We start from the raw sequence: 22349 nt of genomic DNA, 5'->3' as shown, positions 1-22349 counted from the left end.
GACTTTTGGCTTTCAGAGAGGGTCCTAAAGCCAGCGGTACATGTGAAATATCATTGTTTTTAACATGTGACAGATTCAGACTATTTGTGTGGTAGTGTGGTCTAGTGAGGTGATTAGGGTTAAAAGCCAGGAAGCCTTGATATATAATCCTGGCTCTCGTAAAGATCTGCATGGCCTGAAAATCTTGGTTTTTCTATTAAAAAGGAGAAAAAACCTAGTGTGTTTTCCACATGTACCATCTGGTTATTGTGAATATCAGTAACAAACTGTACAACTGTGTTCATCACCTATTTGCGATTTTGTGCAACACTAACTCATGATACAACAACCATCCTAGATTATTCTGTCAAATAAGTGGGTCTCGAAATTTCTGCCTACCATTCTAAAACCCATGCCCTCATTTTAGTCTATGGTCAGAATGGTTTCAATTATGTGATCCAATAGTTTGATTAAAAGCCTTGAGAGAACATCTAATTGGTTAACACCAGCCAAGGAGATGCTAGGCACAGAGCTGTATCTGGGAAGCATGTCTATTTCAAAACAGCAACCTAACCACAGAACAACATGGCATCCATTCTGAACTTCTTCTATTTTCTTAATTCTTTATATCCTGTGAAAAAACTAGGATACAGAACACAAAATCAAGGTAGCTGCTGCTTGTGTAAGACATGGACAAACACCAGAATCTTGAAAACTGACACTTGCCTTCCTACTTCCATTCAGTGACTGACTACTAGAGAAACCTCTGCATTAGGATTTTTTTTGGTTTTACATACGTATTACTTGTTAAAATTTTTAATGCCTCACTTTAGGTTCTAGCATGCTTCAGAATACACCTTCCATACTCAGTGCATAAGCTTAAAACCACCCTAAAACCCAAGAAAAACACCCAAAAACCCAAATCCACAACAAAACCCCCAAAAATCAGTTTTTTAAAAAGCATGTAATGGTAGCCTATATAAAACACTACAGTTTCAGTCCTACAGACTAAATTATTTCCCATGCTTTCTCAGAATCCAAAAAAGTAGTGGTATTATCATAGTCAAACATGGTGGTTTTGTACAGTTCCATCAACATAAAATAATAACTATTTGTGAATTCTGCATTTACAAGAATCAAGACACATCACAACACAGAACAAATCACAAACAAACAGAATTGTCTGGAGTCTCTTGCAACTCCACTTCTCACCTACAGCTAAAAAGCTGCTCCAGAAGAGCAGCAATACTTAGAAGTCTTACTAATTCCCACATGCATCCTAACAGCTCAATCTAGACATATAAAGCCTTTAATTTTAAATGACTCAATTATGTATTTTTAATGCACAGAAGCAAGTTCATTTTAAAAGGTAAGTTTGCTAAATGACAGTACAGGGTCCAACACTAGGTCCCTAAAACATACAGCTTTTTTTTAAACTTACATTCTTTTCTCCTTCATTGACATAGACTTCATAGCAATACGCCAGAAGGATATCGATTAAACCAAGATATACAAGGTAACGACTTCTTTTATCCAGAAGATAAGATTTATTTGTGAATCTTCTCAGCTGCTCTCTCTCTTCCTCAGAGAAGACAACTATAAAAAGTAAAAGAATAATTGATAACAAACTTAAAGCTGGCACATTCATTTTAATAGGTGGCAATACTACTGCAATAGTCGCTTTAAAACGAAGCATGTAACTAATCATGTATCACTCACTCAAGAAAAAGCCTAGTTAAAGTCAAAAATGAAAGTAAGAATGATTTAAACTCTTATTAAACTCTTGATTTCAAATTCAAGTTCCAGCCGTGCAGTGTACTACACGTACATACGAGCAATTCTGAACTGCTCTGAACGTGCCAAGGATTTCTGTGGATGCCCGAGTATCTTAAAGATAAATGCACAATCAGGATCTGAGTAAACTGAAGTTTAAGTCCACATTGTATGAGACAAAACTAAAAACAGGATAACAAAAACATATTTTCTCATTGTAGAAAAGGGTAAGAACTAAAGAAATAGGGAAGGAAAAAAAAAAAAAGATACAGTTCTGTATTTCCAAGCTTCACCAGTTTCAACTCATGACCTAGGTGTGATTTAGGAGCTTTTCTTGTGCTGTCTGATAACAGCCTTCCAGTGTTTGAGGAAGATCAAACATCAAAACCTTACCCCACCAACGCTGGTATGAAAACTGCATCTCCTTCCAAAGAGCTATGGTATCTACCATCAGTGCCTGTCATATTTCGCTCTTTATATCTTCAGTGTACCTCATTTAGTTAAGAATGGTTACACTGAGCCAACCCCAAGAATCTTCTTACCCAGTACTTTCTCTTTGGGATGCATAATGAAGACAACAACACTGCAGGCATACTGTGACAATCCATCAAAGTATTTCTCAAAGAAACAGTGATACAGACATGGATAGCTAAGACTGAATATTGAATAGTAATCCTTCTGAAGGGCACTTAAAACATTTCAGAAAGCATGGCAGAATTGCCTTGAAGTAACAGTAGAGATTAAGAAGATGGCTTCTTGATTTACTTTTGAACTTGTTCAGAGATGGCTTCTAGTTGGCTATTTAGTACAATTAAAACAGCCAGAAACCAGAGCTAAGAGACTTTCATCCAGGCTGCCCAGAGCACAGGCATTTCATGTCAACAGGCTCCAGTTTACTGAATAGGATAGATGTAGCGCGCACATTTTGGTCACACCACAGAAGGAAATACTACTAGCTTGACAGCTAATGCTTTGCTACGCTGAGGAAGTCCAACCCCATGATTTGTTCAAGCACCAATTACACTGGAACCAAGTTTAAAATACCACTCATTGAAAGAGATTTCTCTGAGGACAGGAACAAGCCTAATGCAGCACTCTTGTTACTCTTTCAAAATAAACCCTAAGTGCCAGGGTAGATACACGATGTACCCCTTAACTCATTGATTTTCAATTATTTTTTTGTAGGGGAAGGGGAGGGGGAACAAAACCCAAAATGCTACAAATAGCAGAATCTCTCATCATTTATTCTTTTATCACCCCATTTTCGAGTCACTATGTTCTGGCATACTTACCTGGGGGCAGAGAAAAGCTGTAGGCAAGATTAACAAACTTTAAAATGTAAAACAGTTAACACTAAGATGAGGATGTGATACTGGTTAAGCGTTACTATGTTCATAACCCCTGACTGAGTACCCAAAGAGTCCTTGCTGTCCGACAGGCAGCTGTAGAGTCAGCCTTTGTAGCTCCCCGACACAGATCCCTGAATATTGCTCTGAAGTCAAGCAAGTCTCCCTTTATTTACAAGCTCTCACAAAAAGAAACTCCTGCTTTTTTAACCTCTGGAGAAAGCAAGTGTCTTCCACTTGCTATGATCTCATCACAAAGTGACAATTTAGCCAGACCAAGGCAGCTTAACTCTGGTTTTCTGTTAATACAATGCAGTTTAGCATCACCCCTTAAATCACAAATACAGATGATGTATCTACAGTATACAGCAAATTTCTTTACGAAGCTCTTAAATTGCATTGATTCTTCAGCGAGTCACCTCTATCATTAATATTAAAATTAACCAGAAACCCATACATGCAACCTTGTAGCACATTTGAAAGAAACAGCTTCTGAAAAACATAAAACCACTTTGTAAGTTGCTACAGTAGGGTGGGTTTAATGAGGTATCACAACAGGGTGTTTACAGTTAGACAGTCCAACTGGAAATAAAAAAGGCATTTCCAATTTCAGCTAGCTTCTACTAGAAAACCCTCTCCTGGAGTACAATACAATTTATTATAAAGTAATACACAAATAGCAGCTTCACCCTGAAGAGCAGCACAAAAGAGTAGAGCTGAAACTAAAGCTAAAGATGGAAAAGCAATTCTGAACAGCAAACAGCCAAAAGTTTGTTAGCGAAGACCACTACAGCAGATCACATTTATAAATGTTAAGATCACTTCTGATGATTACAGTAATAAAGATTTATTAAAAAGAGGCAAAATAATTCCTTCAAAGCACATGAGACTATCACAGACAGAATACCTGTTAAATAGTTATGCCAGCACTCTTGTATTTCTAAGCCTACCTCAATGTGCTTGCTACAGTTCGCAGTCAAGATGCACATGCATCAAGAATGCAACTGCCCTCCTTCAGAAACTCAGTATATTCAGTACTGGGCCCACCTCTGAGAATGCACTCTTCTTAATCAGCAACCACAACCTGAAGTTTGCTTCTGCCTCATAGCTGATCAAAATTAAATGACTTTCTTCAGAGAGAAGATGCAGTCCAACACAGAACAAAAAATTCACTTTATAGTTTTACTAGCAAGTATTTGTTAGATTCTCTAAAATCCACATTCCAGAGGAATATGTAAATGTGAGCCATACTTCTAAGCAGCAAGCAAAGAAACACTTGATGAAGTTCATGAAATCTAAGAGATAGTTTTCTTCTGCTAAAATTCAAACTTTCTGAAGCATCATAACACATACAACTGGACCATAAACACAGAAACTGCAAGTCTACTAGACAACAGCAAACAAGACAGACCAGATAGTTCGCAAAGCTAAGTGTTACAAGATGTTCATTAACTCACCGCAAAGTACCAGGTGTTCTAAATAAAATTTCTCCCTCTGGAGAGAATACTTCAATTTTACAAATAAAAATCTACGCATTCCTTAAAGTTCTTGATTAATAAATGATCCAGGCCTGAAACTCATTATTAACGTGTCAAAACCACCACCTACTTTGTTTTTCCAATTCAAAAGTACATAGTATAAGATTAACAAAACAAGTGAAATTGTAATTACATTTTCTGTTATATTGCCAGTACACTTTTGCACCATTGCGTTACCAGTGTTCCATCTAAAAATCTGTACAACAATTAACCTAATGCAATGCAATATCTGCTACTTATCAAGTATTAACTTCGCAATTTTTCCTGAAGTTTGATTTTAAAATGTTTTCTATATTTGTTAGCGCCAAAATCATGTTTCTTCTAGCCACAGTATAACTGTGTATTAACATATGTCTAAAGGAACCAGAGAAACTAACCACATACAAAATTATCGATAGATGAGACTACAAAGGCTACCCTTACTTGTTAATCACGTTAAAATGCTTACTTCAAATTGCCTTCAGTCAATGAAGTACAGCTTAACCTCTAAAGGGGAGAGTGAGGTCTGACAGCTAGAGAGTGTTTTGTTATGGTCTTACTGATATTTTATGCTGCTGACCATATCACTTAAATCAAGCCAGTGTAAGATCTCTATCTCAAGACTACTATGACACTTACAATTCTACGTGTTTTAGAACTTAGATAAACCATGCTATCTAGATAGATCCCTGACTCAGTGGTCAGACTCAGAAAATTACAGAAAGTATAGGTCAGGAAGGGCCTCTGATAATCAGATAGTCTGGCCTTCCAGTGAAAGCAGAGCCTTGGCTTATGGTCCATCAAGCCAAGTCTTTCCTTCGAGATGGCTGTGGAATTAAAGTAACTGAGCAGAACTGATCCCCCTGCCTGTCCGCCCCCCACCACCCCACCCCCCTTTTTAAATGTTAACTAAAATATCCTGCTACAATACTAAGTTTTTAAATGTGTCATTCTGTCCCTGTAAATTAAGGAATTGGCAACACCAGATAAAGGAGGACATCAGCCAGCAGAGAGTAATTTGAAGTAGAATAAAAATGAATTTTTAATTAAGTTGAATGTGATTGTTACAAAATACAAAACCTTTTGTCTGGAATCTGCAGAAGCAAGACTCTAATGTAAACTTCAGCAGCAGCAACCGAGCTTTCCAAAAGCTTTATTCCCTCATGGGAAAGTCTGTGTAATTAGTTAGGCTTCATGGAGTATTACTTGACTTCCATTAGATATTTTAAGTGTGAACAAAAACTGGGCCTTTCAGCTTTAGAAAAAGACCACTCCAAAAATGGTATTTTGATACAAACATGACAGTGAAACCTGCTCTCTAGTATTTCTTCTGTTCCTCAGCCATACTGCAAAAGCAATCATCTTAGCTGCCTGGTGATTGACCAGCCTACGAAGAAAATAAACAAAAAACCCCACAAAGGGCAAGAAGAGACAATACACAGTGAAATACTCTCCTTCCCACATGGTAACTTGAGGAGTCAGTTCCCAGTGACATTCCTGATTCCACAGACACCATGTAGGTGGGAACTTCCCTAACAAGAGCAGTAACAGAGCACAAAATACAGGGACTCTAAAGGTACCAGGTGTCAAATTCTAGTGCTGACACTCCAATACTGTGGTAGCCTGTACTGTAATGTACCATCAGCTTTAACATTACTATTCCTACCTTCTTGTCTTACCAGTCATCTACCTTCCATAAACAACCCTCTAAAAGGATACACCATGTCATGTTTGAGGGTAGCAGACTTCTCCAGTACAAGCTGCTGCATGTTGGACATCTTGCAACTTCCATTCCGTCTCTCTGTTTCTATGTTCTTGTGTAACAGCTTTGGACAGCACAGGTTTGATCAAGAATATCACTTTTCTTCAAACAGGACAGACAAGTGTTTCTGCAAACTGGTCATGGCAGTCCACCTACCACTAGTTGTACACATTTTAGACACCCCAATATTTGAAGTCTCTTTACAAGCTGTATACTTGGAAGTTCTCATCATGGAAGATTATGGAAATGACCTTATTTCTGATGCTTTCCTTAGCACAAGACATGAATTTCTAACTCAGGAAGAGTACAAAATCTGGGTACTGTTTTATGCCTTTTTTCCATAAGCAATGAAAAGAAACTGCATGAAGGTTTCAACCCCTCCTATATGCCCTTAAACAGGTTCAAAAGTGCACAGGGGAAATTTGTATCTGATTTTTATAATGAAATGGTTTGAGTTTACACCTACCTGCAGCAGGATACATGCACACACAGGCTCAAAGAATCACTGCACATCACTTCATAAAACACCCCAAAACATACTGCAACACATGTAACTTTTGTGCTCAAGTACACTTTGGCTTTTTATAGCTAAGCACTAGTGTTCAAAGGCTTTTTACTACAAGCACACACTAGTACCAACAACAGCCTACTTACCCTTCTAGCCGTATAGCACACCTTGGCTTAACGCAGTCAGAACTCTACCCAGTTCTAGTGAAAATAACATAAAAATTCTCAAGTAGTAAAGAAGGTCCTTCACCTAGCACAGTCCATCTTTCTTTAATGTGCCTTTTCTATGTCACTTCGATTTACTAAGCGTGCATACTGGAATATATATTAAAGCAGATAATGCAGTCAAATTGCATTCAGCTTGTAAAAATTCCTCAATCTGTAACTGAGATTAGCTGCACCATCCCCTTTGATTGAATAAGGCACAAAACCAATGGAAAACCACAGGGAACTCATCCTACTGATGATCAGATTCCAAGTCCAACAGCCTGGACCCATCTCCTGCCCTTTTGCACTTCCATTCATAAAAGATCTTCAAGTAGAACCTGTACTCCCTCTCATGGTGGTTTCTTTCACCACAACTCACACAGGTTAAAGAACCTCCAATGGTTTCAGATCTTCAGCCACTTGCCATCCCCAGTCCCTGTTGCCAGTCAAACAGCACTAACAATGCTACCAGAACAATGGCCTTTCTTGGGGAAAGGGGGAGGCGTTGTCATTAACTTCACCCAAACACCCTTCGCCCTCTTACATTACTTATTTCCTCACGATCGAGAAAACTACATGAGCCTCCTCACTCAGCCATATGAAGGTCAGGCTGAATTTTTTGCTCATTCTTATTAAATATATGTTTTATAACAAATGATTTGGAAAAAATCATTTACGTAGCCCCACTTTCTGCACAACTTGGTTTGCAGCAGGCCTGTCAGGCTTTCAAGGAGTTTGTCTGTTGTTGTTGTTGCCCCTAAAACCCAGCAATATATTTGGGTTTTCTTCAGAAATTCAATTTAGAGTAAAAACATACTTTTATCAAATGAAATCATCCAGCAGCTATTCATTTTCATTATATTCCTTAACACAGGCAAACATTAGCTTGTTTCATTTACTAAGGAGTGAATGGATAAAAATGAACAAAGGAACCCTTCATTATTCTATTTTCAAGCCTCTTGCACCTTTGTCCAATGCTTTTTAAATCAAATGCTTATGATAGATGTAATTAACAATTTCTGACTTCAGAGGCTGAAAAGAAACCAATAATGAAGATCAGATTATATTCACAGTAAAATATGCAACATTTACCCTAATTCCATTGTTCTCCTGTAGGAGATGTGAAAGTGCAGGTATTATGAGTGGACTAATATTTGTTAAGGACCTCTGGTGAAGGGATTATCATTACCTATTTTAGTAATATTGGATTTTCATACTATGTAGAAATGAACAAAAAACAATAAAAGAATATACATAATAGTAACTTGTAATGCTCTCTGCAACCACTGCGTACAGATCTGTGTACAGCAAGTTCTCTCTTACCAATACTATTACAAAGTCATCTACTCAACCTAAAACCATCCCTTTTACTTTCTAAAAGGACACAAAGATTTTCCTTTGAAAGAAGTCCAAGACCCATAAAAGTAACAGTAGAGTAATAAATACTATGAAATTCTGTGGTACTGTGTAAATGAAATAAAACATCCTGCAGAAGACATGCTCATCAGAAATAGCACAATCTTCCACAGCTGATCCTTGGAAAAGCTGCTGTGAATTGTCAGCACCATATTTGGAAGTGGGCACAACAAACAGTTTTAACTATTTTTTCCATTGAAAGTACAACTAGGAAAGGGAGAACAGTTACTCAAAAAATCTGGAGGGGAGAAAAAGAAAAAAAAAAAGATGCACCAAAGGACCCCTTTTCTAGCTACTACAACCAATGCACGAAGATAAGTTTGATTTGATTTCAGATGCCATGACTTACTGACACTAGCAGCTCCTTTGAAATCCTAAAGATTACAACATGTCCTTGAAAGTAAACTTTTTCTTCATTGATACCTGAGTTTCTAGAATGGCCTTGATGACCAGTTAACTCCAAAATTTGTTATGCAGATGAAAAAAATATTAAGAAATCACACACTACACTACATAATTGACAGAAATGCTTAAGATTAAATGACCACTTTACAATATACTGTCAACTGCTCCACACAACTGCCTCAAAGATTTCAGTATATAACCCTCCCTCAGAAAAAAAAACCAACTTTGCAGACAGGAGATGTAACAGAATATTCCTCTATTAAGAATGGTTAAGACTGCAGATTGTAGGATAAAACCATCCTTATTCCTGTAAGAACAGCCACCTAGAACGTAACAGGCATCACGACAAGTACCATTCAAGCAACAAGTGGTTTTGTGTGTGTATATATATATAAATATATGTATGTTCTCACCAAATTTATCAGTGTTATGCTCCTGATGACTTTCTCCCTGCAAGGCTGTCATTTTTTTATGAGCATCAACCCACCATGGTTTGTACTTTAAAACATGCTGAATAGCTTCATCTTCAAACAAATCAGCTCTGGGAAAAAAAAAAAAAAGTCATGTGCTATTTATTTCAGTTTATAGTGTATGTGGGTATATTTTAAGCCATACATTTAGTACACACGACCTAGCTCCAGGACATTTTCCATACATTAGAAATAAGTTCTTTGACTTAAAACCAGAAATAATAAAAGCATAAACAATATTCTCTTATCTTACAGTACCCCTTCCTTTATTTTTCCAGCTTTCCTGAGCTGGATAAGAAGCCTAGGAAATTACTGACCTTGCAGCATAACATGAAGGTGAAGAAACCTGAATTGTTGTGGATATATCTGAAAGAAACCATTCCAAAGAGAAGACTTCTCATACAATATCACTAGCAGCAAACTTGGTTTTACTGAGAACTTCTCCCACTTTAAGTCTGTATACTTTGGGAAGGAAGGGAATGTAGCTAAAAGACAACAATGAAATAGGCATGGGGGTTGACTTTTAGGTAAACAAGGGCATGCTGTAGCAAGGTGGAAAAATGAAGAGTTGTACATCAATTCTGGAAGAGAAATTACCTCCATCTCAGCACATCTCAGCCGCTGTGGTAAAAATCTCAATATAGTAATTCTGGGAGGATTTATACTAAAGGATTCGATTTCTAAGCCTCCTCTTACCATTTCAGCTTTTTCTTCACACCGAACAATAGTATAAATAGTGAGAATTGAGAAAAACCACAGAAATGTAATACATTCTTAATCACGATAAAAAAACTGCCAAATCTACTGAACACAATGTAATTTGCTTTACTCACACTGACAGATTTTTTGTTGCCTTCCTTCAGTGTCTTTATCAAGTAACTTAGATATCAGCCAGCATACATTTCTCTCAAAAGCAACAGAACACTTGTTTGCCACCATTTCCCCCAGAGATGTCCTTACCAGGGTACACAGGAAAACAATCTTTGTTGAAGAAAGGTTGGTATCATCTGTTCTGAAGCAACTAAAACAGCCATTAAACTAAACTGTTTGTAGCTCACCTACCAGGCCAGAATACAGGGTCTAAGATGGAAACTTACAATTACCATCATTTGCATCACATTATAGGTTAGGAACTACCTCAATTCTAGTGATATGTGCTTCCAACTGAAGTTTCAAGAAAGTGTTTCTAATTTTTATGTGCTACAGAAAGACATACAGCTGCCTCTGAAACACCTGCCTGGGGAAAAAGGCCACGTTTGCAAAGATATCTTCTGAAACAACTCAAAATGGGTTAAGCCTACCTCTCCCTGAACAAAACATACCACAAGTACTAATTGTCCCTACTAGGGACTAGACTCTTGTCCCACCAAATCAATCTTGCAGCAATCACCGTATAATTAACAGATCTCATGGCTTCAATTTACTTTATTGAAGTTTCTGAACCTAACTTGACCTGAAATACTCCAACTTGAAAGGTACAAAGAATCATTTACACCTTCATTACATAGAATGTAGAAGGCACAAATAAACACAAAGTCTTGGTTTGAAACTTTTCCTTGTTCTGCTGTAAAACAGGTTTCACATGATGGGACGCAAAAACCATGGTGGCCTAGACAAAGTCTTCATAACTTCAAAACTCAAGTTTTTCTTCCTCAGACCAGGCCATTTCAGTAATCTTTGTTTCACAGAGCAAAACAACGTCCTGACATCTACAAGCCAATACGCTGGCAGAGACTGGCTACTCAGCTGCTGAACAGACAAACTACAAAACAACGTTCAACAGTTCATAGCAGCCCCTGCTTGAACACAGCCTTAAGCAGTAATTAAACAGTCGAGTTACCCCCAAACAGATGAGCAGTATGTTGTGTCAGTGTCACACTTAAGAATACCCTTTTATGGCCTGCTGTGATGAGACAAAGAAACAGGCAAATAAAGTAAAGCTATTACTTCTGAAAGTGATCTTAAAACCAATCATTATGAAAAGAAAAAGTGAATGTATTCAATACTCACAAGTAATGATCAGAGTCAAACTTGGCAGCCTCAGCTGCCAGGCGTTTCTTCCTGCGTTCATCTACAGGAGTCTGGTCTGGATGCTTAATGTCAACAACATCACTGAATTCATCCTGTAAATGCAACGAAAATTATAGGACCCAGCCACAGGTATAACAAGCAACATTTATTTAATAAGAGTTTAGGAAGAAAGCTCATCAGCATTACACTGAAATCCCTAGATGCTCTTCAGTCTCCCTTTTAAATCTTCCAAATTCAGGCTCCATTGTACAAATACAGCATAAGAATTCCAAGGAAATTCAATTATTTGAAGGTCCTTAGAATTCCATGATATTATGAAGTCTATTCAGGTTGTTTTATCATAAGACAAGCCCATTATTTTGCATTATGCTAAAATTTGCAGTCTTTAACAAAAGCAAGCAACCACAACAATGACAAGGTAAAAATCATAGCTATGGTTCTTGTGTCTTGAGATTCTCACACTCTGAAGTGGCCATACATTCATTAATGGGCAACTGCATTGTCATTTTATGCATCATTAAGCGGCAGTACGTTAATGCTGATGGGAAACTTCATTAATTTCATAGTAATAAAACAGTGTATATACCCTAACAGAATGTAAATACTTTCTCCTGAATAGCAACCCTTCTGCTCCAAACTCCAAAAACACAATTCATGCAATTATGAGTTACAGAGTTACATAATTGCTTTTAACAGCTACATCTTCAATTGCTCTAAGAACACCACAAAAAATTAAGTTACCATCTGCAATTAGAAGTTGTGTATACTATTACTGCAAACTGCAGCATGCTAGGTAGTACAGATAAGCTTCAATCTATTTGTGAATTAAAGAAGCTGCTGAACGCACAAAAACGAAGTAACTTCATTTTAAAGCTCCTATCCTACCAAGTAATCCACAGAAGCAATTTCAGCACATCAGCATAACCCTAGTAAATCTCACAGATAACAGGTGAGCAGACATCTTGAAAAGTACACACTTCAAAAGTTACTGCCTTGCGAGAAAAATCAAGTCTAAAATAAAAAGTACAATCATATAGTTACCATGAATTTCACAGTGAAAAAAAATGTAGTGCCACAACAATAACAGGACCTATAGATTAGCCAGCTTTATGTGTTTTTTTAATTGTGTAATTTCTTTGTAATTCAAAAGTATATTGAAATATACTCTACACCAATGTTAAGTATGTTTGAAGTCTGAATAGAAGACAATAACAAATATAAAGCAGAAGTGTTAACAGCACACTGTTAACAGCCTGTAGACTGTTTGCAGCTTGCCAGAACTATTCACCTGGCACGTGGCCTACTTCATACAGGCCTTTTCCTCCGTGTCTTCACAGGCTAGCTGAACCATGTTGGTGACAGCAGCCCACTTCCTGAGGCCATTTGTACTAAGGACCCCACTCAACCCTTTCCTCCAACACTGCAATCACTGCAGAAACAGATCAGCCTGTTGACTCTGCTACAAGATGAACTCTGTCTCAACTACCTGCTACCTCTGCAAGAACAAGGATTTGTCTTGACTACCACAGGCAAAAGCAGAATATTCTCAGTCACAGAACGCGCTAATGGAAAAGTTACCTAATGATCCTCTCTCGACTATGAAGTGAGCCAGGAAGCCCACCTAATGAGAAAGTTATCCAGAACTTTTATGATAGGACAAATATGCATCTACCTGCAGACGCTGGAACACCCCTGACCGCATATTCCCAAATCCGTAACAGTACTGTACTAGTAGAGTGTTTTCTGTGCTTGCTTTGTAAGGGGTCTGCTCTATTTCCCAGTCAAATTCTTCTTCCTCCTCTTCCTCCTCAGACAACTCGGCAGAGGCACCTTAATAAAATCACACAGTCAGAGAAAGATAATTACATAGAAAATATATATGATCTAATAGAAAGGAAAACACTGATAACACAATAAGCCTTTCTCATTTTAGTTTATCTTTTAAGAAGTCTTAGACAACACTGGGTCATACAGGCAAATGCTTCCATCAGTAATGCATCGGTCCTGCTCCCAGTTCTCCTGCTTTCAAAAATGAAGACCAGGAACACTAAATTTTTTAAGTATACTCCCTCAAAGACTGAGGTAATTGTTCCACTGATTTCAACAAGATCACCATTTCTACTAAGAGAACCCTGACAGGAGTAAAGTGACATTATCAATTATTTAAGACAGATATTAAAAAATTTAACACAGGTAGTCAAACATTTTTGTCTGTTAAATACTGATGTTAAGCAAGTCATCCACTGGAACCTGCGGTTTTAATTAGCTTCTACCATTCGAGCTGAAAGTCCAGTTTTACTAGCTTGTAGAAAGCACAAGAGTCAAATGTGTGTGCATTATGCAGCCACTAGAGGGGCACAGAGATCTACAGAGGATTAGCATCTTGGGCACATTTCTGAAAATGTAAACATAACTATGCCTAGAAAGATGATGCGTATATAACATACAACACATTAGTTCTCTGCTCATCCGTATTTTCAGATTCATTCACACCATTCCTGTACCTTGGACTAGACAATAACCGAAGTAATGTATTTTTTCACATCTCACTATGAAGTTCTATAATTATTTCACTATGTACATGTACCACTAGGTTAGACAAGATTTTTTTTGTCATACCTATCTCTTCCACTAAATGTTTTGCTGTTTTTAATTTCTTTGGTGCTAAAAGAGATGTCAGCATGTCCAGTCCCTCAAAATATTGACCAGGAATCTCCTTAGGTAACCGAAGTGTAAAAATTCCTTAAAGGAAAATAAAAATACAATTATTACATTAAAATATCCCAGAAAAAAAAGTGCATTTTCCCTCTGATGAAAAGCTCACAGAAACTGGGTCACATGCAGGTAGCATGTTGTTAAGCATCAATCTCTGTGCATGTTTTTAACCTTACTTCACAAACTTCTCAGAAATAAAAGATTCTGATAATAGAGCATTAAAGAAAATATTTAACCAGCTGTAGTCTCTTGACTCACATGGCATAAACACAAACCAACAAAATACAAGCTTTATTTCATTACTAATCCTTCCACCAATCAGGCAATCAACAGAAGTTCATAGAAACCTAACTACATTCAACAATCCGATTGTCTTAAGTCAAGCACATAATAAAGGCTTTGCAAGTACCAATTATAGGTTTATCATTGTGTTATTTTATAAATAATACATTAATTCCAGAAGGTATATATTTTATTCCAGACATATCTTCCACGAAGGTGCTGAGAAAGGCTAATGTCTTCTCTCCTAAGAGGTATCCAAGAGACTGCCTTAGAATTCTCTGATTTCTACTCAGCCCTACCTGACTTCTTTGTAGATTTACTAGACTAACAATCTTGGTACAGTAACACATCTAGCCCCCACAGGGCTCGAAGAGGACTTGTACTTGTTGTTTTCATTATTAGGACAGCTCTGAACACATCCTTGGTGCTTAAGGATGGCCTAAGTACATACAATAAATCCTGTGCAAGATATTTTTTTTTATACTACATGACATAGGAGAAACTTGACATTTATGGTATCATACACTTCACTGAAGTTCTATGCAATTCCAGTGCAGCAAAGAAAAATGCTACTAACTTTCCAGTAATTTATAAATTATACACATACTAATAACATTAACTAATACCTTTGTCTGTATTGTAAGATGCTTTTTCTCTGCCATCTTCTACAACTCTTCCAGGAAGTGTCAATCTGTGGGTAAAAAATGAGGCACCTCATTGAATGTCTGACTAATTCCATAACTTTACATTTCAGCCTATAAAAACATATGGCACATTCCAAGAGCAGCACAAAGGACTTAACCACATGACTCCTTCCAATAGTAATGGGAGACATGCAGCTGATTTCCCATGTACTTCAAAATCTTTTTCCCTAACTTGGCAGAAGAGATCAGCACCCGAAGTTGTGACTCCTGGTTTCCCAGGTTGGATGAGGTCACAGCCACCACAGACGTGACACTCTCGGCACTACATGCAACACCGAAAATGCTGCAATTTAAGAACTGTAAGATAACCCACAGTGACAGAATATGAGAAGTCATCCAAAGTTCTTTTATTTCTTATTCAGAACACCTAGGTCACTGCATTCTATCAGTCCACTAAAACCCCTTGCAGCTGGTCTACTAATGCATATTACGGAACCATGTGCAAGAATACAGGGAACAAAAAATAATGAAGGTTAATAGCTCGTCAGCTCTTGCACACCTTAGGTTCCCTTAACACTTTTAACACCGAGATTGTCTCTTCCTTTTCTACAGAGTAGTAGGAAACTTGCTATCTAGAAAAAATATACAGCACAGAACCTCACTTCCTACTGCCTCCACCCACATGACTTTGCTCCCTTTATATTATTACAAGTTTATCAAAATCCATTCTTTACCAAATATACTGTATCTGGCTCTCAACAAGGAAGAGGCACACATATATCCAGAGAATTGTCTTGCCATTTTACAATTAACAATCTATTGTAAATTTATAAAATTTTCTTTAAACTCCCTTAAATGTGATTTAATGACTAGAAACAAAGAGGCCAGATCCATAAAAACAACTCTTTGCATGAAACAGGCTGTCTGCAGAACACAGTGTAAAAGCTGCAGATGAGGAGCGTTCTGAAGAGACCAAAATGAAGTTCATTCTCTACTGACTTATTAAGTTATTTTTTTTAACTCTTCCACTACTTACCTGAGAAAGTATGGTTTAACATGAAATTTAAAATCTTCCCCTTCAACATACACATCAAACTCTGAAGGTCTGGCATAAGGTACTTTGATTATTATTGTAAGAAAATCCGGATCCTGGGTAAGTTCAAAAGCTGGAGTTATCATGATGAATCCAGCAGAAGCAACCACTGGCTGTGTGGCCCTACCAAAACAGGAAAACAAGAGAAGATTATTGTAGTTTCCGATGTATGACAGCAAATAGAGGCTCTTCAAAATTCTTTAAGAACAACGTATCAGATTCTCACGGAATTATCTTCCACATGCTCAAGAAGAAAACACTCACGACAACAGCAATTAAACAAACAAAAAAGCGTTATCATTAATTTGAAGGTACCACCTCTCTGCACCTTAATGAAACAGTTGAACATGCATCAAGGCAAAACATTTGGAGCACAGGAAAGTGCCTATTCAATTCCGTACAAACAACACACTAAATTCAGTCCTAGAACGCAGCACCTTTTTGCAACTGTTGTTTACAGTTTCATACATAGTGGATGTTAGATCTTTACAGTTCATTACTGACCTGATCACAAACCACTACTAAAAATTACTGAAAAACAGTAACATTTCAAAAAAATTAAGAGCTGTATTTTATAATTCACACACATATTAGTCCTAACACAAGCAATAGATTCAGTACACCCTAGATTATTAAATTTGAAGAGCAGTATGCTTAGTGTGTATGCTCAGATACACAAGCCACTGGAATAGTACATGCACAGTAAGAGAAAGATGCTCCTTTGTGGTGGGCTTGTGACACAAGAGCCATCTGAACCGTTTAAACATGAGCAGCTGACACATTCAGGATGTCCAATGCAAACATGCTTACTGTTTTGATCAGTTTGCAGGCTTTTCACAAATCTTGAAGTATCCTAAAAACCTCACATTCCTTCTGAGGATTCAGTCAGAGAAAACATAACTAATACAGTAGTTGTAACTGAACTAAATTACCTAGAGGATTAGAGCATATCTGGCATCTCCTTCACCAGGTGTTTTTAAGGGCAATTTAGATAAACATCCATCAGAACCATATGTACATGGGCATGTGTATATATTTAGCATGAGAGAAGGAATTTATACAGTACCATTCACCTTATATATAAATTGTCAGACTCTTCAATAGCTTCTAAATGCAAGATAATTCCTCAAGTTTAACTTAGAATACAGTTGGGGGGGGGGGGGGGGCGTGCAGGTAGGAAGGATCACACTCTTTTAAAATTATCTTTTTAAGATAAAAATATTTTTATCAAAACCTGCAAAACAGAGCTATTATCTGGAAAAGAGCTACTTTTGACTTTCGCAGTTATCTTTATTAAGCTTATACCCATTCTGACAATTTCATGAACACACACAGGAAATCAACCATAGAGGTGACTTAGCAGTCCTGAGTTAACAGTTGCCCTTTATCTCTTCGTCTTGAAAGTCTTTTCCAACCTAAATATTTCTGCGACAAACCGATTACCCTTTTTTTAAAATACAGATCTACCTCATTCAACAGGTATGAAAAAAAATTAAACTCCCCATTTCACCGCATCACTTGATTCCAGGGCAACATTCCCATCCATTCCAAGCTGAGAACCTGCCACGTGTTTATTGAGCTCTAACTAGATAGGAAATACCTGGCTTAAAGAACACCTGCACAGTGATTTACATTGCTGCGGGCTTTCTCCATTTAAGCACCACATGCTGTGCAACAACACAGGATAGAAGGTAACAAAAACCCACTAGCTCATTTAGACCCTTCAAAACAATATGCCAACCTGTATTTTTATCCTCTCAAATCAGAGGTCTGTTTTTGTTTTGGTTTTTTTTTTTTTTTTATTTTAACAGTAGCCCCAAAGCCAGGCCCAGCTGTTCCTGCTCTGAGCTTCTCAGCGCTGCTGCACCTGTGGAAGCCATAACACAAATAACCCCAAAACAACCTGGAAGCTCGCACACAAATCCCTGTTATTTCCCAGACCACAATCTCAGAACCACCGAGTTCCAATCCCCAGCAGCGCTTGCCACAAGCTAAAGTCAGGTACTCCAAAATAATTAAGCTTCCCTGCGTTTTCTGTAAAAGAGACAGCTATGCACCACAGAAAACAAAACATCAAAATTAAAGAAACCCCCCCACACACACACACAAAAACCAAACAGCAAGTAGAACTGAACCGTTTCCCTTGCAGCAGGAGCTGGCAGGAAAAGGGACGTCGAACGCTTTGCCCTGCTTTCCCTCAGAGTCATTACAGTAGGGCACAATTCCCCCCCGCTGCCCGTTAAACCGGCTCAAACCGGACTCTCAAGCCGCGCCGCGGGGCACACAAGAGGGAAGCCCCTCGGCCGTACTCCCGTCGGCCCCGGGACAGGCGGAGAAGCCGCTAAGACAGCGGGGACGCAAGGAAGGAAGGAAGGCAGGCAGGCAGGCAGGCAGGCACGCGCGGACTCCCCGCAACAGACCCGCACCCTGGCTGAGGGCCGCGAACCGCCGCCGCCCGCCCCAAGACCTGCTGAGGTGACGGAGCCCTCCGAAGTTGCGGCTGCCGGCGGGGACAGGACAGCGCCGCGCCGCTGCCCTCAGGCCAGGCCCACCCGCCGCCGCCGCCACTCACCGCGCCCGCGCGGCTCCCGCCGCTGCCCGCCCTCACCGCGCGCGCGTGGCTTTGCGACAGGGAACGCGCATGCGTCAGGCGGCTCCGGAGCGCGGGAAACGGCGCCGCCCCGCCGGGCTGCCCCGCCCCGGTCCTCCCGCCTCCCTGAGGGGCCGCCCTTCTCGCCGCTCCCCGCCTTTGGAAAAAAAACAAAAATGGAAGGGACGGGGTAGAGTGGCGGCGATAAGAGAGCGATGTAAGGCCTGGGGAGGGTCCCCTACCACACACCAGGCCTGGCCTTCCCTTACGCTCCCTCAGGGGTCTCACCGTCGTCGGGGGCGCCAGCGAACAGGGCCGTTCCCGGCAGGCTTTACGTTAAAGCAAAAGTGATGATTTGGTGGGCCTGATGTCCTGGTTTAAGGGAGGTCTAAGGGTCTCCAGAGAGAAAAGCAGTATTTGAGCAGATCCTAACCCTCAAATTACTGTCATTCTGATACATCTATGGAATGCTAGTCAGAGACCGGGCTGCTGCAGTGTGAGGATTGCCTGCCTAACCTCAGCTCTTCTCTCCTTCATGATAGCTGCAGCCATACCTAAAACTGGTTTCTAACGTGGTCAGATACTGCTGAAAGTAAATTGTCTCACAACTAAGTATATAAGAAATACCTGTATGTGTGTAAGTAAAGCGTGCAGTGAGAACAAATACCTCTGGAGAGGACAGAATGAAGTTAAGAACTGAGTAAATAGGAATAGAAGGTTTGGACCTAATGTAAGGTGAGGTGGTAAGGATAAAATGATTTCAAGAACCAAAATGCATCAAAGTGGAGGACTGCAGAAATAAATGGAAGAGTGACCTCGCCAGCAAGTCAGAATAGGAATTCCCAGTTACATAAGTCTCTTCTAAGACAGCGGATAAATGCAAACAAGACAGACAATGTAAATAAAAGTCAATCCTGATGAATCAAAAGAAATACAGCATCAAGGAGAAAATACAACAGGCAGCTCAAAAAATTGCTAAAAGCAGAAAAATTGGTTTAAAAGCCATAATTTACGTATCTTTAAATATAGCACCTAATGTAGGATTAATCTGATTTTTCTGTCATTAGACCATGAAAGGTATTCTGGTTCCAGATAATCTTCTACATTTTTAAATTCCTCTGACTCTTCCTCTCCCGGCCTCCTCTGAAATGCATTCAAACATTTTTCCTGACGGGAAAAAAACATAATTATGTAACCTCTGCTAATGAAGGTTTTTTATTAAAAAAAAAGACAAACAATCTTTCAAGCTAATAAAGATTGATTCTTCTTGGGGGAAATCCACTGAATATACCATCTTTTCACGAGAAAACATCTTCACTCTTGTAAAGAACTGAACCAGCAGTTTAAATACTGCACAAAAATTAAATAGTTGCTTCAAAATAGATCATTCTCCCCATTGATCTAAAATTGATGGATGTTTTTAATATTCAGCCTAAATTTTCTTATGTCCCAGTTTTTTACATGCAGAAATTGAAGATGCATGGCATATAAAATGCATTTTTTTATATTAAGATGTTAATGACATCTAATTTCAGATGCTGGTTTGACTTGGACCAAGGCCTTGATCAAGTCCTCAGAAACTTTTGACGCATTTCCAGAGAACAGCGCTATTTAACCTCTGGACCTTGCCAATGCAATCTATAGTAAGAATATTGGACAGGAAGCTGAGTTATGAACCAGTAGGCGCCATCTACTCTGGGTATATTTAAATTTGCATGACAAGTCTATGAAAGATAAAGATGATGTTTCATCAGAGAGTTTATTCTTGCCTAACTGACACTTTTCAAGACTGCCTCAGAATTATATTTTTAGAGTCTAAGAACTCCCAGCCTTTTTTGTCTGATAATACTTTCCTTGTAAGAGGAATATTTATATGCTGATTTCAGTGACAAAGCTGGTGCATCAGCCACCCGGCTTTTCCATCCCAAATTAAGTATGAAGAAGCATCTCTAAGAAATTTACATTGCTTTCTTCCATAGAAAGCATACTGAGTTTTTTAGAACTATAATGAAAAAGTCTTATCTAGAAATGTAAAAAGACTACCTCTTCTGGCGCATCTTTCTAATGAAGAAGTGAATTTGGCTGCTATATATTTAATGGAACACTGAAGAATGAAAATGCAAGTATCTACAATTACCTACAATGTCTTGGGCAAGTAGTTAGCAAGACTTGCTATCCCTTTGAAAAAAAGAAACATGAAGCTTTGCAATTTACAAGCGCGATTGACTCTACATGGCTAATAATAACAAGTAAATCTCGCATAATCCCACAGACACAATACATGCTATATTCTAGATATATAATTGGCATGTACATAAAAATGGTAATCAGATACAAAATGTGCATTTAGTTTAACATGTAAAAAGAGGAATAAAAGTGTTTCTCTACCCAGGAAACAAATGGAAATGCAGTAGGTGTATGTTTCAATCAGAAATATATTCCTCCATGAAATACATTATAAAATACAATATAATACATAACTATTTCCATTGTCTGAATTGCCAGTGCTATAATTGTTATAAACAACTAGAAGTAGTTCTTTAATTGTCAAACTTACACTTGGCAAAAAATCAGTGTAGATGAACAATGTAAATTATAATTGAGGGCCTTTCCCGAGATGGAAATAGAAAATATAATTGTACACTTGCGTAAAATGCATATTATTCTTCCCTTTAATTTGAAAAGAAGTGAAAAACAAGTATTTTGGCTTCTTTTGTCTAAGTGGACTGAAGCATTCCTCCAAATCTAACGCATTTTAATCTGAGTTTTCTTTCCCCATAGATTTGATTTTCCAGGAGTTTATAATCCTTAGCAATTTCACTTACAGAAGTACTGTGTTCATAATACAATGTTATCTTCATAGTTTTATTGTCCCTCTTTCCTCTTGCAGTCTCCATTCTACAAAGATAATGAAGCTTCTCATTTTATTTCTCCAGAGGAGGTAAGGATCCTAGATCATGAAGACCTTCTGTCCTTTTTCAGATGAGGATAGCAGCATGGGTCTCTAGAGGCAGGATGGTGGTCTTTATAAATTCAGGATCAAACTTGCAATAGTCTTTACAAGAATAAGATTGTAACAGGCAGGGATGTAAATACGTAATGTGTTTCTTGGTGTTACCTTTTGTGGTGTTACCTGCTTGGCAGATGTCCAACTTGCTTTGCAGGAGGTATATGTAAAACTTGCATGGGAGAGATCAATTCACAGTTTAGCTTCTTAGTGACTGAAGGACATTGAGTGTAATATCAGTACCTAAGAGCCTGACCTGCCACTGCTAAGCAGGAGAGTTCTTAGATCAGTGGCCCATGGAGTAGTCCAGAGGCAGGCACATTGCATATGGCTCTATGTGTGGCAAACGTGGTTTTTTTTGTGCTGAAGCTGCTTTCAGGTTTTTGAACAGCTTCCTAGGGATCTGCTGGGGTTAAGAGCCCTTGGAGTTGTTCAATTTACACTCCAGAAGTAGCATATAAAAACCTTCATCTGGGTTTTTAGATCAGCTGTAGGACAGTGAATTTTTAAAATTTATTACTCACTAGATAGCATGTGTATAATTTTCTTACTGTGTCTAATCTGTAGAGAGTGTACTTCCATTACAGCCCTGTTCCCAGGAACCT

General features: G+C 38.5%; 1 protein-coding gene across 3 annotated transcripts in view; it reads right to left on the bottom strand.

Moving 5' to 3' along the window:
- Positions 1 to 18802, bottom strand: part of SHQ1 (SHQ1, H/ACA ribonucleoprotein assembly factor) — a 51492-nt gene extending 32690 nt beyond the window's left edge. Inside the window, exons 1-8 of one of the 3 annotated variants that reach the window (XM_056336833.1) lie at positions 18720 to 18802; positions 16091 to 16270; positions 15037 to 15101; positions 14033 to 14155; positions 13086 to 13243; positions 11393 to 11505; positions 9326 to 9453; positions 1421 to 1575 (exon numbers count right to left, since the gene is read on the bottom strand). In XM_056336833.1, coding sequence (XP_056192808.1) covers positions 1421 to 1575; positions 9326 to 9453; positions 11393 to 11505; positions 13086 to 13243; positions 14033 to 14155; positions 15037 to 15101; positions 16091 to 16233 — 885 coding nt within the window. In that variant the 5' untranslated portion in view covers positions 16234 to 16270; positions 18720 to 18802. Of the gene's footprint in view, positions 1 to 1420; positions 1576 to 9325; positions 9454 to 11392; positions 11506 to 13085; positions 13244 to 14032; positions 14156 to 15036; positions 15102 to 16090; positions 16271 to 17452; positions 18493 to 18719 lie in introns of those variants that run through there. The other 2 variants (XM_056336834.1, XM_056336832.1) reach the window with 2 other exon arrangements.
- Between the last annotated feature and the right edge of the window lie 3547 nt (positions 18803 to 22349).

This window comes from Falco biarmicus, chromosome 4, assembly GCF_023638135.1.
Source record: "Falco biarmicus isolate bFalBia1 chromosome 4, bFalBia1.pri, whole genome shotgun sequence".
Lineage (NCBI taxonomy): Eukaryota > Metazoa > Chordata > Aves > Falconiformes > Falconidae > Falco > Falco biarmicus.
This window is presented reverse-complemented; position numbering and strand designations above follow the sequence as displayed.